The sequence below is a fragment of the Artemia franciscana genome, chromosome 12, assembly GCF_032884065.1.
Source record: "Artemia franciscana chromosome 12, ASM3288406v1, whole genome shotgun sequence".
NCBI classification, from domain to species: Eukaryota; Metazoa; Arthropoda; class Branchiopoda; order Anostraca; family Artemiidae; genus Artemia; species Artemia franciscana.
The window spans coordinates 31,168,896-31,186,764 of record NC_088874.1 but is presented as its reverse complement, the minus strand read 5'-3'; the positions used below and the strand labels follow the sequence as shown (position 1 = coordinate 31,186,764).

Genomic DNA, 17,869 nt, shown 5'->3' with positions numbered 1-17,869 from the left:
AGACTACGTTAAAGAACTATGCCGTCAATTTAATGTTGTGTGCTTACAAGAACATTTACTCACCTCCGAAAATTTTGGTCTTTTCGAACAGTTGAATCAAAAAACTGTGTTCATGCATGAAGCAAAAAGGTCCTCAGTCCGCGGTCGACCTAGTGGGGGCACTGCTATCATAACGGATAGTTCGCTTGAATGTCAAAAGCTGGAATCGTGTGAGTTCTTCCTCGCTGTAGATTTTCCTGGCCCCGGGGGTTTTGTTCTGATCACGGTTTATCTACCAACAAACCTAAACACCCTCTCTTCCGAAAAACGGTTCTCGGAAGCTTGTGGCCGCCTCTCGCGCTTACTTATTAGGCTGGGCAATCGAAGAGTGCTAGTCTGCGGTGACTTTCAGTGCGACTTAACGAACCCATCAAATAAGCTCTCCGAAATCTTCTTCTCAGTAATCCCAGCTGGGTATGATCTCTGTGAAAAGACTGACGCATATACGTACATCCATAATTCCGGTTCAACGACAAACATTGACCATGTGCTATGTAACTTCTCTCTAGGTGCTCCAGTCACCGTGGACTCTGAGCACACAGTAAGTGATCACCTTGGCTTGTGCTTTAAGGCTAACTTCTTCCCGTGTAGGCCGAATAAGCCCCAAATTTATGCTACCAAGACTGAGTGGAATAAAATAAACGCCGACCAGTATAAACAGACATGTGATGAGATTCTCGGAAAGATAAAAGTTCCCTTTCAGCTCTTGATGCATGGCTCGAGTGATTTGGTAGCACTAGACATTTATTGTACTGAGATTATACATGCAATGAAAACGGCTGAGCAGGCTTCTGTACCCACTCGCCGTTTTAAACCTGGAATCAGCAAGCCTGGCTGGAGTCGCTCTCCTAAAGTAAGGCAAGCCAAAGCTCGTGCTAAGTTTTGGCTGAGATTATGGCGCGATTGCGAGAGGCCTAGGTCAGGTGTAGTGTTTGAGCAGTTCCGCAACACGAAAAAAACTTATAATAAGTCTGTAAGTGATCTTAAAGCTGCCGAAGCCGAACTTGCTTCCCAAGAAGCAGCAAATAATCCTGTATCTATGTGGAAGTCTTTTAGACAGTCTAAACCAGTGACAAACCCTGCTAGTAACATACCTGAGGAGCAGTGGGTAAAACACTATAGTGAAGTTTTTGGGATCAAACATGCCCAACTAACAACCGAAAGTGATAGTGAGCTCTCACGAGCTTTTGCGTCCCTCTTGAGCCAACGGAACTATTTTACCGTCTCAATAGGCGAAGTGCTCCAGGTTATTAAGCAGCTGAGAAAGGGCAAGGCTCCCGGGCACGACGGAATTGTGACTGAACACCTCCGCTGTGGCTCACCTCTGCTCATTGAGCACTTGACGCTGCTATATCAAATGTGCCTTGATTCTGGTGCAGTCCCTAAGTCGTTTGCCCTAGGTATTGTGTCTAACGTCTTGAAGAAGGGAAAAAATCGTAACCTCTGCTCTAGCTTTAGGCCTATAACAGTTTCTAGTACATTAAGCAAAGTGTTAGAGAGACTTCTGTTACCTGAGCTGTTACGAAAGTGTAAAATTGACAATCGACAATTCGGGTTCCGTCGCCACCTCGGTTGTGCATTTGCACATCGCCTTCTTACGCGTATAGTATCGAAAGCTCAGAATCAATCACGGACTCTTTTAATTTGTGCAGTAGATGTGTCCGCGGCGTTCGATTCGGTAATTCATTCAAAGTTAATTTTGAACCTGCTGCACCAAGGTGTGAACCCACATGTAGCGGCCGTCCTATGGCACTGGTATTCGAGTAGCCTTATCCGTGTTAAGTTGAGTAGTGAACTCCTGTCGAAACCGATTAAGCTTCACCGGGGACTGCGTCAAGGGTCGGTTTTAAGCCCTGTACTCTTCAACTCACTAACCTCGTCGGTAACAAAAAAGATTAACGGTGGTTTTAACACTGAATGTATGGATGTGAGCCTACTGTGCTACGCCGACGACATACTACTGGTGAGCACATCGCTTTGTAACCTTCAAGCTAATATCGATCTCCTAAGTCGAGGTTATACTAATATTGGTCTGGTTATTAACCCTGCTAAAACAGAATTTCTTGTATTTGAACCCCCGCGTGCGCCGTCTGAAGTTGCCCGTCGCGAGGCTACCTGTGTTACCGTTGCAGGGCAAGTAGTACTTCCAAGCCGCAAGTTGAAGTACCTAGGTATCACATATGGAAGCGACCTCAGAAGCTCGCGTGCTCTTTTTGTTGACCAGGTTCTGTCGGGTTTTCGGTCTGGGTATGCTAAACTTGCAGCTCTGAAGTTTAAATTTAATAAGCATATCCTTGCTAGGTTGTACCGTGCCGTCGCTCTTCCCTTTGCTCACTACATCTCACCCGTTTGGCATTGGCTATCGAATTCGGATATGTTGCGAATCCGTTCAGGCTTTTGCAAATATTTAAAGTTTCTGCTTGGTCTGCCACTTTACCTCCGTAACACTGGTCTGCTAGAAAAGTATCATATACCTGATCCTGTTGAGTTCATGCCGAATTTTGAAAAACAAGCTCTCGTGAAACACAGGGCACTATTATTTGATTTCCCAGCGACTTTCTTGCTTGATAGTTGAAGTGTGATTTGTTTGTATTTAGTAGATTATTATGTTCGGTTGATTTGTTTTCGTCTTTATTTTCTCTTTCTTTTGTTTTGCTCCGCTTTTTCATGCTTCTTTTTTATAAGCGGGTTTGTAATAAATTATTATTATTATAGCAGTATAAATGAAAACAAGAGAGAGATAAAGATTGAGAGCTATTATTGTAAAGTTGTGTTCTGGCCAATCTTTAAGAAGCTACCGAAGCGAAGCAACTGTCATAGATTATCCAAACAATCTTTAAACGGGCTCTCGTCAGTAGGCATAATTTTTTTTTTAAATTCACATCCTGAAGCCTTTATCAGTGGATGAACAAAAAGAACGAAATAATTAGACAAAAAAAGAAAAGTAAGCATAATCCAACTATCATATCTTTTTTTCATCCACACGATGCATAAAATAAATATGGCGGAGTAGGAATGAATTAAAAAAAGAGAAAAAAAATACATACACAGAATCAACGAAAGGAACGGATTAGATGGTAGTGAAGGGATAGACGTGCAGAAGCTGTACTGGAGGGTTTTCTGTGTAGAATCTTCAATTTTAAAGTTACATCAGGAACTGAAAATTTGCTAACAAGAATCCGATTTTTTGTACAAGATGGAAGATACAGAAGAAATTTGCAAAATTTGAAATAATTTATCTTGGTTCTTTGTAAATTACCATTATTAAGAAGGGAGAAAGGACCTGAAGCATAAAGGACAGAATGATCACAGAAAGTAGAATAAAGTATGGCCAGAGCACATCTATTATACTTCACTCTTTTTGCAACAACCTTTGCATAGCCAATCTGGATTTTTTTTTACAAATCCCACAAACAGTACGCTGACGTAAGCTCGAAAGATTGTTAGTAATAGAGATACCAAGCCAACGAATACAATCAAAAAGAGGGATATTGAAGTTATTACAGTGAAGGAGAGTAGCAGCAGTACAGTTATATTGAAGAAACTCCCCTTTATCTATATTAAGTGAAATGCCAATATAAGAAAAAGCATCAGAAACTATAGAGACCATCTGGGAAAGAGCCTTTTTGGAACGGCTAATTAGAAGCAAGTCGTCCAAACACGCAAGATTAGAAACATCTGCAAGACCAGAAAGGTATGTCCCTGAAATATTAGCCAGCACACTAGAATACATATTTTAAAAAGGGTAGGGGACAGAAAATCGCCCTGCCTAACTACTCTTCGTACCCTTATAATAGTGTCTGGTACAGATCTTAAATTGAAGAAAAGAATTTGAATACCAAAACCTAAGAAGTAATTTAACAGAAAGATTGACCACAGAATTATACAGAGAAAAAAAGAGCTGACTATGGACCACACTATTAAACGCTTTCAAAACATCCAAGCGCAAATATAAAGACCATTTCCCTTGGAAGAATTATCAACCAGTAGAGAAGAGAGAATCTAATGCGCATACTGACAACCCACTCCATGCCGTAAAATAAATCGATTATCACCCTCATTAATATTTTTAGTCATCAAACGTAGAAGGATATACTCAAAAACCTTGTTTATATTACAAGAAACAGTAATAGGTCGATAGCAAGAACAATCAGTCGGTGACTTTCCCCTTTTTAAAATTGACGAAACAGTGTCACACAGAAAACTCTTAGGTACGCTTGAAGTACATAGACATGTTTGAAAAAGAAGCTGAACGTGATATACTGGGGGGCGCAATCAATCGGCATATGTGTCTTCGAAATACCATCCTTATCTATTGAAAAAGATTTTAAACTTTTCACAGCATCAATTACAGAAGAAGAAATATGCGTACTATATGGCATTGCGAAAGCGTTGTATTAAAGAGGGGGGGGGTGTAAAAAGGCGAGTATATACAGAATGCACTGAATAGTTAGTCACCGAAAAAATTGAAGACAAATGTTCATACCAAGTTGAAGATAGAAGGCAGTTACTTGTCATAATATCATCTTTCAACTTGTAAGAATTGATCACTTTTCACGAATTTTTCCTTCTTACAGGGAAATTCATACCGCGGTAACATGCCGACCTCAAATAATGTTTATATTCGGTTTTAGTTTGACTTTTAAAATCAGCCACACACCCAAAACTTAGCCGTCCACATTCATTCCATATCTCGAGCCAAAGTTTCGCTTTATTTTTTTACCGACTTTAAAAATAAGGATCCATTGACCAGATAGGTTTTTGTTCTTTTACGAATACGTTGCCGAGGTACGGTAGCTTCTTTTGCCTTTTTCATAGACATCACAAGTTGGTTATAATAACAGTCAATATCGGCTTTACCATTTGTAGGTACCTGGCGCTGAAAAAGATGGTACAGAACACGTATGGTTGAAAGAAGGGCTGTCAAAGTTGAGATGTAGGGCGGTACATTTGTTTAGCTCCAGTTGCTTTTTTCAAACCATTTTGATTTTTCTCACGAGCAATTGTATCTTATAATATGTTGGTAACATACGAGGCTCTGGAAAAAGTATCAGCACTGACCTTACGTCGGAAAGAACTTTTGTGTTTGGCTTATAAGCTACGGAACTGTAATGTGCCACTGGGAGAGTATCACAAACCAAAGTGATTCAGATGGGCACTAAGCTTTAGTAGGAAACGAAAAAGACCAAGTTCTAATTGGGTAATTTTCAGTGATGGTTGTTACTATTCCCTGGCCCTAGTTTTTCTCAAAAGACAATGGTGGCTATGATTCCGACGCTTGATAGAATTTAAATTTAAATTGCTCTCGCTTCTGATTAGTAGAATGACTTGTCAGAAATTGTGTTCTTTTGTTTACTATGCATGTTTCTATGCCCTTATTTTTTACTTCGTGCTTTTCTTCCCTTCCTTTCTTCTCTATCCCATGTTAATTACTTACTTACTTGCATTTATTTTTCTGTTTCAGATTAAAAAATCAAGATTGTGCCATTACCTATTTATTGCTCTTTAAGGAGATTATCTACGTCACAATTATTCACTCGACTACCGCCTGATCTCTACATCACTGTATTAGTAAGTGATTATGTTTGATTTTGATTTTCCATCAAGAGTCAGTGGTAATAATAAGATATAAAATTTAGATGCGTATACAATTAGAAGAGTTGGTTTTAATAAAATTATGAATTACTCGGTAGGGGAATATCAGAATAAAAATTATGGAGAAAATTTCGAAAAAATAATTGATTGCATGTTTGTGGAAGAGCTGGGATTTACGGGATCCGGAGCCCAGTGGGGGAGGCCCTTCCGATGGCGCATCTTAAAGGGACTGAATTCTTCGTTTGATCATATTGATTTGCTATGTAGAAATTCACATCCTGCAGAAATTGGCCAAAAATGGCCAAAAGTGAAATTTTTTCACAAAAAATGTGAAACATTTTTGACAATAAGAATGAGCTGCTTGTGGATATTCCTGGATATACGTCTATGTTTTTGAACTGAAAGACGGCACGAAAAGGGAGACTCAAATTTTATATTTTAAGTAATCTACCAGCTATCCGGAGAGATGATTTATGTACAAATATCGTAAAAGATTTTGAATTATTATTTTTAGAAACTAAAATTAACACCGGGGAAAAGGTAATATTTGGGAAATATATAGATTTCCAGGTGGATCTACGAAGGATTTTTTCAAATTTTGGAAGAAGTTCTTTTGAAAATTTCATCTGAAAAATGAGAAATAATCCTAATGAGTAGCTTCAACATTGACTTAAAGGATATTTCATCTAGTCAACCTTCCGATCTTTTGTCGCTGACAGCCCCGTGGACAACAAGTGGAATTCTAATATCAATAAAAAGAAAGCAAAATATCTAGAAAGCGTTTAGGAAAAGACCAAGCAACGAAAAGCTAGAGATATTTAAATTATACCGAAATATATTAAAATCCCTGACACAAAAAGCTAATGTGGCATATTTTGCTAGCAGACTTGTAGATTCAGGAAATAATATTAACAAGAAAAGGGATGTGATAAAAGAGGCTACACGAAAACCAAAAAAACCATTATCTTGCCCCAAATCTCTGAAAAAAGATGATAAGTTGATTACAGATAAAGACCAAGTTTGACATCAGCTGACGAGATATTTTGCTGAGGTGGAAAAAAAGACAGCAGAAGGTGTGTCCCTTTCTTCTAAATATCAGTCTTGGAAACTCTTTCTCGGTCCTCCATGATCTGAATCAATGGTTCTTGAGCCAGTCACAAAGCAGAAATTAGCAAAAATAATTTTATTCCGTAAGGACTCTTCTGCCGTTTGACCAAATTCCTGTTAAAGTCATTAAGTTCATTTTTCCATCAATTATAAGGCCACTGTGTCATTTGGCTAATGACCCATCCCAAATAGGAGTTTTCCCCAGCGACTCAAATTGGCTAGAGTGATATCTCTTTTTAATGGAGGTGACCGTGAGGATCCAGGGAACTATAGCCCAATCTCTCTCCTATCAATCTTTCCTATAATACTTGAAAAACCAATACTGAAGCGACTAGTGAGTTATCTTGACGCTAAACAGTTTTTCCATAAGCATTAATTTTGATTTCATGCAAAACATTTAACGGAACATGCGTGTAATATGTTTCTTTAGTTTATACGGCAGTCATTGGATTCTGGTCTCATACCAGCAGCCATTTTCATTGATGTGAGGAAAGCTTTTGACAGTCTGACCCATGAGATCCTTATTGATAAGCTGTCTCGTCATGGAGTTTGTGGGGAGCAGCTGTCATGACTTTCTTCATGTATCACTAGCCGTTCTATCGCCGCTGAATTTTCAGATGACCAATTTACAGTTAATTATGGAGTGCCCCAAGGCTCAATTCTTGGGCCTTCACTATTCCTCATTAACATGAATGATTTCTATCGGGGTTTTACTGCCACGACACCTCTCTGATGTAGAATCTGATAAATATGATTCCCGAATCACACCAATAGCTGCTTCCAATAAACATGAATGCGAATTAATCGCATTCGCTAATGACACTACACTAAGTGCATCGGCTACAGATAAAGAATCCCTTATACTGAAGTTACAAACGATGACTGAGAGGGTTTACCATTAGCATGATAGTAATCGTTTAGCTATGAATGTTAAAAAGTCACACCTACTTATTTTTTTCTCGTATAGGTAAAAGCTGTCCTACAGTAATGGAAGTTTCAAGAGGTCCTATATGACCCCGCCTGATCGATATCCGTGAATCCTTGGACTTCTACTGGACGAAAATCGAACATTCAGCCGCATATCCAGGTGATAAGAGTCAAGGTTTCAAGAGAACTGGGGATCATAAGAAAACTCCAACAATTTTTTCCTTTTTCCATTTTCTGTCTTGAATACTTCTTTCTTATTTATCCTTATCTATACAATTGCTCATCTGCTTGGATGTCTACTTTTCCATTTCTGCTTCCCCTCATCCGTAGTCTGCAGCTGAAAGTAGCAAAAGTCCTGCAGTCCACCACTTATGCTCTTGTCCAGCTTTTAAAGCTGAAGTATATCTATACACTTTCGCTGTGCTCAATGAAATTTCTTTATTTTCACAGAGATCTCCGAGTGTTTTACAGGCATTTTTCAACGAGTGAGTGAAGTCAACCCATATACAGTTCGAAATCGAGAGGATTCCTTCCACCCCTCTATGCATTCAGACTTTGGGCCTACCGTTTCTGTGGGGCATGCCTGGAACTCTATTCCTGCTCGGGTTTGGAATTCCCACACCCTTGGTTCTTTTAAAAAAACGCCAGAAGAGATTTTTGTGGGACAAGAATAGATGTCCGATACATTTTCTAGATATTTTAGTGTTAAATTGGATTTTATTGGTTTGGTTTAGTGTTGGTTGTTTATGTCGATTATAAAGTATGATTTGTAGTTGGTGTTGGGTGATGTGGAGTTCGGTTGTCTTCCTGCGAACATTCGCATGAGCTGCAATTCTTATTCTTTTTGTCCAGGCCTGGCTTGGTAACCTGCAAATGATTAATAGGGCTTTTTAATTATTTTTCCCCAGTTAACCGGCCTCCGGTTCCTTTGGGATGTTTTTGGATTGTAGTATTTTTTTATATTAATTGAATAAAAGAACTTGAACTCGAACATTGTTGTAAATTTCTGCTTTGTCTTCGTCCTTGGTATCAGAGAAGAAAAAATAATGAAATGTTTCACCTTTCAATTATTATTAAGTAATGAAAGCAATTTCATCTATTGAATGTAAGCAGCAACTTTAAAACTGAAACCAAACAGAAATTATTGCTTATGTGAGGGAATTTCCCCTTCTCAATACCTCTCTATACATGCTACACTTTTTAAAGTACTTTTCAAAAAGATCTTGACTCTAATTACATGGCCCCTGTGTTTTAGGAATCGTTCTTAAGGAAATGGGACAAAAGTTCGAACTCTAGCGTAAAGATTGGGGCATTGAGGAAAGGAAGTCCCCTTATATACGGAATAATTTACGTTTGTCTTAAGTTTTAATGTTGCTCCTTACTTTCAGTAGAAAAAACTTGTTTTAAAAAATTTAATTCTGATCATTTTTCAAATAATCCCAGGAAATTCACCCCCCCTACATGGAACATACATCCCATAAAAAAATATCCACAAAAAGTTCTTCTTAACTAAAATTCCTACCCTAAAAAATTGTCCCCGAACAATTCCCTCTTCGCTGCGGATTCCCTTGAGAAAATTTTTTGCTTACGATTCCACCTGAAAAATACTCCATAGCACACTTTCATTTGAAGAAATCCTTTATTTATTTATTTATTTGTTGATCGTTTCCAAGACAATAGCGGAATCCCCCTCTGCGGAAAACGTTCCCCATAACCCCAACCTTTATTTTGTGTACAGAACATTATTTTTTTTTATTCATGATTTTTTACTGAAAAAAGTGCAACAAGACACTTAAACTTTTCATTAAGTGTAATTTTCAGGAAATATAAGAAAAGACTTACGACTCATAAAATTATAGATAACCGGATTGATAGCACTGTTGAAATAGCAAAGCCAATGTGCTACCATTGAACCAGCAATTAAGTAATCAGTTTGCTCCATATCACTCACAAGATATCTGTAAAAAGCCAACAATAATTAAACATCCTTTATTTAAATCAGATTGTCGAATTACAACAAATATCCCCCTTCCCAGACAAAAAAACGAAACACAAAGAACACAATTGAAAGTGAGGTTTTACTGAAATATTTAATTTTTTGGTTGCATTATCCCTTATAAATACATATTATTCTTTTGCGTTCTTCTCGTTTATTTGTTCTTGTATTGCTGCCTGTTTTGGTGCAAAATCTCTATATCTGTAAGTTAGTTTCTTGAACTTTACATTCAATTAACCTATTGAAGTTGCCCTTCCCGTTCTTAGTCACCGAAGAATTTACGCATACGTGCTTGGTCTCCCCTCCCAAATATAAAAAACTATGGCTTAACTTGGAGTTTCATTTTCGCAGATTAATTTGCTTAAAATAGAAGAAATACAGATTATGATAAGAACTTTAAGGGCTAAGGTTCATGAATAACCTTGTCAAACCTGAAAACACTTCAATTTTCCCAGCATACCTGGTGACAATCAGCCAGTAGCACAATGTAAACCAACCAAGTATGCATTAACAACTAGCATATCATTGTCATATAATTAATTAACTAGTAAATATAAATAATATCTATGTATATAAAAAAAACGAAAAGGAGATAACCAGTAAAGGGATACGAATTAGCAAGCCCTAACACCTACAGAAAAGCTGGTAAGAGCTCAAAGAGAGAACAATAGAAACTATTGCCTCGCAAAAAGGAAAGCTTCCCTTTTTGCAGCAGCCCTTAGGGGAAGGAGGCACGTGGGTACGTTTAAAATTTAAAATCTTTAAAACGTCATTATTCCAAAGACAGGAGAGGCACACTCTCTTGAGGTGAAAACGAGTAGAATCAAAATGAGCAGCTTAGGCGTCGAGTACTGGACTGAAAGTTAAGATAAGAGAAAAAGAAATGTTAATAAAAAGAGAAATTAAAAAATAGGGAAGAAAAGGCAAAAAAAGAGGTGCTATAAAAGAGAAGAAATAGAGATTAGAGTCCTATGTTTGTATGTAAAGTAGTGTGCTCTGTAATCTTTTTGACGGATTTTTGTAAGCCAATCATATAATTCCTTAAGCGTATTTTAAAGGGTGAGTCAAATATCCTCAATCTTTTTTGCTTGTTTTTTCTTTCTGCGTGCCTACGTCAAAATTTAAAAAGTAATTAGGATGCTAAAATGGTCTGTTATTTTGTATACATTTTTTGATACTAAAAAGAACTGAAAGTTTTGAGTCATAGCGTATCTTAAAAGTAAAATCCCCATTTTTCTTGGCTATTTTTTTTTTAAATTTGTACGCAGGAGGGAGGCATACCGGCGACCATCTTCTAAATCCCGTGTACATGTTTACTACTTCCTTTCCCGTTTTATGTTGACCCATTATATTGTGACTCTATCAATTTAGAAGCTTTGATTTCTTATGATGAAAAGAACCTGTCAGGACCAAAAATCCTTTGTTAGAATACAGGTAAAAGTACGGAAATGTCAAAGAAATTTCAAATTTTACCCTGCTGGAAAGCTATTATTGAATGAGGAGGAAAAAATCTTCCCAATTTAATTTATTTGTCCTTTGCAATAGTTTGAAATAAAATGAAATAATTTCGATCAAACATCAAAGAGTTGGAACGTCAAGGAGTATGAAAGAGTTTGAACACCGTTCCATTAAAAATATAACAGAAAATTTAAAATAATCTAGAAATTTATTAGAACGAAATCGATTTTTATACGAACAACTACCTCAATGACAATTATTAATAGCTCGATATGCTGCAATACTGAAAGCTGGTACATAGTAAAAGTCTAATATAGTTAAAAACTTGTATAGTGTACTATTCTGTAAAAAACAACAACAAAGTATAAGCCCATATGAAATATAGGTGTACACGTGAAACAACATACTAGAAGTGATAACATACCAAACAACTTTATGCACAACAATAAATGTTGTGTGTTGTTAGGAATTTCAGAAGGTACGAGAGATTTACTGTCCCATACTTCTGTTAAAAAACTTGAATTAAACCAACCATTAAATATGGTTTTCTATGAAGAAATTTCCCAAACCAATTTTCCCATGTCATATTTTGAGACAGTTAAAAAGCTCTAAACTTATTTGGCTCTTTGTGTGAAATCAAATAAAAACCAAGTTTATTCAACTGAAAGTAAGGATAAAAATTAAAATTAATGTGAACAGAAACTTTTCTGTATATTAGGGGGGCTGCCGGTTTTTCAACCGTCGCTTTTAACGTTAAAAGTTTTTAAAGTCCTTTAAAATACTTTGCAGTCCAATATCAATAACTCTTGTGTTTGAGTAGTCTGTCTTAAAGAATTAAGACAAAAAGTCATACTTTAGCTTTAAGAGCAAGGACTGAAGACGAGGCAGTCCCCCTCATATACAGCGTGATTTCTGTTAGTTTTAACTCTAAATATTGATCTCAGTTGAAAAGGTTTTTTTTTTAAATTGAACCTGATCTGACTGCTTTTCGAATCATGCTAGGAAAACCCCTTCCCTTCCACCCTCCTCGTGTAAATTTCTTCTTGAAAATTACCCACGGAAAATTAATTAACACTGGAATTCACGCTCCCTTCCCACCCGAAAAACGTGTGACAAACATTATGACAAACACCTTAGGCCTAAGGAAATTATAGGCAAATTTCATAACTTAAAGACCTTTCCCAAGAGTATCGATGACGTTTTGGAGCCATAGCTTACAGACTGAGGCTCTAAAGATTATACCCTAAGCCTCTTTATATATATCTTAAACTTAGTTTGCATCCTCCAATAGGCACACAATTAGCATAGCACCAGATATCCATAGTTTGCATTCTTCCATGGGAACATTACATATTCCTGTCATGACATGATTAACATATATCCAACCTTCACTGAATAAGAGGAATGACCAATTAAGTAAAGTGGTTCATTCGAAATCAAATGTTCTAGTGGAATTAGCAAAATCAGAGGAATGATCACTTTAGTAAACAGGTGCACATGAACTCAAATGAAATGGCAGAATCTCCGTAATAGGAGGAATAACCCCTTAAGTAAACCGTTTTATTTGATTTCAAATTGGACTAATCTAATTTATCATATATTATTGAACTTTACTTGACAGTATATATTAACATAGGCATAGTGCAACCACTTGTATCATCTTATTCATGGGAATGAGCACTTGCATCAGCACCCTTTTTTAGAAAGACTTTATGGTCGTCCCCGTCCCATCTCTAAGGAACCCTAATACCCCATCCCCAACTCTTTGCCCTCCATAAAAAAATAAACAATAAAAAAGTTAAATGTGAAAAATAAAAACAAATTTAAAATTAAAAAATTTACGAAAAATAAAAAAAACTAATATTTTTTAAACAAAGAAAAAAAATTAACAATAAAAAAACAAATTTAAAAAATGAAAAAAAATAATTTAAAAATGAAAAAAATAACGAAAAATATAAACAAATTTACAGGTTCAAAAATTATAAGAAATAACGAAAAGTAAAAACAAATTCAAAAATAAAAACAATAACGAAAAATAAAAGTGTTAAAATGAAAAATAATGTAAAATGGAAAAAATTTTAATAAAAAATGACGAAAAATTTAAAAAAATTTAAAAATGGGAAAAAATAAGGAAAAAAAATAAATGAAAGAAAAAACTACAAATATTATTTTCCTAAAAAGAAAAATCATGAGTAGCATACGTTTAGAACTTTCATTTTCTATTTCAAAATATCAAGTGAATTTCTTTCGTTATTGGCTTGAAAAAAATGATCTCGTGCTATTGTATTTGAATGCGCATTTTTGTTTATGAATCATTCAAAAAACCAAATATTCTCATCACAATATTTCCTGTGTGAAATAAAATCAAGAAATATGCAATGGTATTGCTCAGAATGCATTGTTTCTTATTGTTAAATTAAGATTAAAATAAGTAAAGGCATTATTCAAAAATAAAAAATATTTTTTCTAAATGTTTTACTGCTTGAAACACGATGGGGAAATCTATGATGGTCTTGATCAAATTCCATTATTCAAAAATTCACAAAAAATATCAAAAGTTTTTCTGATTCAAATAAAATGAAGGGAATTATGTGATAATGTTGCTCAAAATGTATCGTTCTTTAAAATAAGATTGGAAATAAGCAACTACATTATTCAAAAATGCAAAATATTTTGAACAATAGTTTGGCTCGTTGAAAGATTGTGAGAAAATATGCCATGGTGTTGTTCAAAATGTATTTTTTTGAAATAAGATTGGAAATAAGCAAATACATTATTCAAAACATCAAATAGTTTCGTAAAAATGTTTTGCTGCTTGAAATTAAATGAGAAAATATGCAATGATGTTGTTCAAAATGTAATGCTTCTTGAAATAAGATTAAATAAAAAAAATAGTTTTTTAACTGAAAGTGAGGAGCAACATTAAAATTCAAAACGAACAGAAATTACTCCGTATATAAAATGGGTTGTCCCCTCCGCAATCCCTGGCTCTATACGCAAAAGTTTTTAATTGTTTTAAGAAGTAGAACTCTGGCAAAGAGTCAAACTTTAGCGTAAAGAGCGAGGGATTGCGGAGGAGACAACCCGTTTCATATACGGAGTAATTTCTGTTCGTTTTAAACTTTAATGTCACTCCTCACTTTCAGTTAAAGAAAAATTTTTTTTATTTAATTTCTGAACGTTTTCGAATTAATACATGTTTGATTTTGGCTCTCCGCACATAAATTATTAAAAGGAAATTTGAATATTAATTCTTTTTTTTTTGGCTAAATGGCTTTCTCTTAGTTTTGATCAGATGATTTTGAGAAATAAGGGGTGGGGAAGGAGCCCTGATGCCCTCCAATTCTTCGGTTACTTAAAAAGGCAACTAAAACTTTAATTTTTAACGAACGTTTTTATTATTAAAAAATATGCGTAACTTTAGAATTAACTTACGTAACAAACTTTTATATTCTTATATTTTTATTATGTATATGAGGGGGTCTGTTCCCTCATTAATACCTCGCTCTTTACACTAAATCTTAAGTTTTGTCCCAATTCTTTAAGAATAAACCCTGAATCAGAAAGGCCGTAGACAAAATAGTTTAAATTACTAAAAATACTTAGCATAAAGAGCGAGGTATTTATCTTCTCCTAAATACCTCGCTCTTTATGCTAAAGTATTTTTAGAACCCCTCATATGCGTAATAATATCTGTCCGTTTTAATTTTTAATGCTTCTCCTTACTTTTAATTAAAAAAACTGTTTCATGTTTATTTTTTAATTGTTTTTTTTTTTTGTATAGTAATGCTAGAAAATGCTGCGTCCTTTTCATTGAATTTTTCTTCCCCCATGACATATTCCTCCAAATAAAGATCCTCCCACATAGACCCCTCCCCTTAACCCCACCCCCAAACCAAAAGAAATGCCACTGAAAACGTCTGTACGCTTTCCAATAACCATTACTATATGTAAACACTGGTCAAAGTTTGTAACTTACAGCCCCTCTCCCAGGGACTGTGGGGGAGTAAGGCATCCCCAAAGACATAGTTATTATGGTTTTCGACTATGCGGAAAAGGGGTACAAGAACTTTTCATTTCCGTTAGAATGAGCCCTCTTGCAACATTCTAAGACCACTTGGTCGATACGATGACCCCTGGGAAAAAGAGAAAACAAAACAAGAGCTAAGAGCTCATATGGCACTTGTGACGAGGTCGGAAGAGCCGAGAGCTCATATGGTACGAGGTCGGAAGAGCCAAGAGCTCATTTGGACGAGGTCGGAAGAGCCAAGAGCTCATTTGGCACTTGTGAGAAGGTCAGAACCTAAAGTTAAACTTTATAGCACAAGATCCTTCTAAATATCAAATTTCATTAAGATCTGGTCACCCTTTCGTAAGTTACAAATACCTCAATTTTCAAAATTACCTCCCCCCTCCCAATTCCACCAAAGAGAGCAGATCCGGTCCAGTTATGTCAGTCACGTATCTTAGACAGGTTTCTATTCTTCCCATCCAGTTTCATCCTGATCTCACCGCTTTAAGTATTTTCTAAGATTTCCGGTCCCCCCAACTGTCCCCCCCCCCAATTACGTTTGATCCGGTTGAGATTTAAAATAAGATATCAGAGTTACGAGGTCCTTCTAAATATGAAGTTTCATGAAGATCCGATCACTCCTTCGTAAGTTAAAAATACGTTATTTTTCTTATTTTTCAGAATTACCCCCCCCCCCCGCAATTGAGCGGATCCGTTCCAATTATGTAAATTACGTATGCAAGACTTTTGCTTATTTTTCCAACCAAGTTTCATCCCAATCCTTCCAATCTAAGGGTTTCCCATCATTTTAGGTCTCCCCACCCCAAACTTCCCCCAATGTCACCAGATCCGGTCAGGATTTAAAATAAGAGCTTTGAGCCACGATATCCTTCTAAAAATCAAATTTCATGGAGATCCAATCACCCATTCGTAAGTTAAAAATACCTCATTTTTTCTAATTTTTCAGAATTAACCCCCCCCCCCCAACTACCCAAAAGAGAGCGGATCCGTTCCGTTTATGTCAATCATCTATCTAGGACTTGTGTTTATTTTTCCCACCATGTTTCATCCCGATCCCTCCACTCTAAGTGTTTTCCAAGTTTTAGGTTTCCCCCTCCCAACTCCCCGCCCCCATCACCAGATCCGGTCGGGATTTAAAATAAGAGCTCTAAGACACGATATCCTTCTAAACATCAAATTTCATTGAGATCCGATCACCCGTTCGTAAGTTGAAAATACCTCATTTTTCTAATTTTTAAGACTTACTCCCCCCCTCCCAACTACCCCAAAGAGAGCAAATAAGTTCCGATTATGTCAATCATGTATCTGGGACTTGCGCTTATTTTTCCCATCAAGTTTCATCCCGATCCCTCTACTCTAAGTGTTTTCCAAGATTTTAGGTTTCCCCCCTCCAACTCCCCCCAATGTCATCAGACCCAGTCGGGATTTAAAATAAGAGCTCTGAGACACAATATCATTCCAAACATCAAATTTCATTAAGATCCAATCACCCGCTCATAAGTTAAAAATACTTCATTTTTTCTATTTTTCCGAATTAACCGGCCCCTTCTCCCCCCCCCAGATGGTCAAATCGGGAAAACGACTATTTCTAATTTAATCTGGTCCGGTCCCTGATACGCTTGCCAAATTTCATCGTCCTAGCTTACCTGGAAGTGCCTAAAGTAGCAAAACCGGGACTTTAGGTTTTCCCCCTCCAACTCCCCCCAATGTCATCAGATCCGGTCGGGATTAAAAATAAGAGCTCTAAGACACAATATCATTCCAAACATCAAATTTCATTAAGATCCAAATACCCGCTGATAAGTTAAAAATACTTCATTTTTTCTATTTTTTACGAATTAACCGGGCCCCCACTCCCCCCCAGATGGTCAAATCGGGAAAACGACTATTTCTAATTTAATCTGGTCCGGTCCCTGATACGCTTGCCAAATTTCATCGTCCTAGCTTACCTGGAAGTGCCTAAAGTAGCAAAACCGGGACCGACAGACAGACCGACAGACAGACCGACAGACAGACCGACAGACAGACCGACAGACCGACAGTATTGGTGACTGCTATATGTCACTTGGTTAATACCAAGTGCCATAAAAAACAAAACAAATAAACACGCACCCGTGATCTGTCTTTTGGCAAAAAATACGAAATTCTACATTTTTGTAGATAGGAGCTTGAAATTTTTGCTATAGGGTTCTCTATATGGTATGACTTTTAGGGGGTGTTTCCCCCTTTTTTCCAAAATGAGGCAAATTTTCTCAGGCTCGTAACTTTTGATGACAAAGACTAAATTTGATGAAACTTATACATTTAAAATAAGCATGAAAATCCGATCCTTTTGATGTATCTTTTAGTATCAAAATTCCGTTTTTAGAGTTTCGTTTACTATTGAGCCGGGTCGCTCCTTACTACAGTTTGTTACCATGAACTGTTTGAAATGAAAACAAGTAAATGCATTATTCATAATGCATTAGATTTCCAATTAGACTAATAAGATTTATGATATAGTATTGAACTTTACTTGACAGCATATGTTTACTTGACAACATAGGCATAATGTAACCGCTTGTCTCAGCATAATCATGGGAATGAGCGGTTATATCAACACATTTTTTGAGGAAACTTATGGTCATCAATACCCCACCTCCAAGGGTCCTCAATGCCCCTTCACTAACTTTTTGTCCCCCACAATTAAACTAAAATAGAAAAATGAGAAAAAA

At 36.4% G+C, this 17,869-nt stretch overlaps 1 protein-coding gene across 3 annotated transcripts in view; it reads right to left on the bottom strand.

Moving 5' to 3' along the window:
- The window catches only part of LOC136033983 (orexin receptor type 2-like), a 232,175-nt gene that overhangs the window by 11,948 nt on the left and 202,358 nt on the right, over positions 1–17,869 (bottom strand). For all 3 annotated transcript variants that reach the window (XM_065715015.1, XM_065715012.1, XM_065715013.1), the window contains one exon: positions 9,511–9,626. In XM_065715015.1, the coding sequence (XP_065571087.1) occupies positions 9,511–9,626 (116 nt within the window). The remainder of the gene's footprint in view (positions 1–9,510; positions 9,627–17,869) is intronic.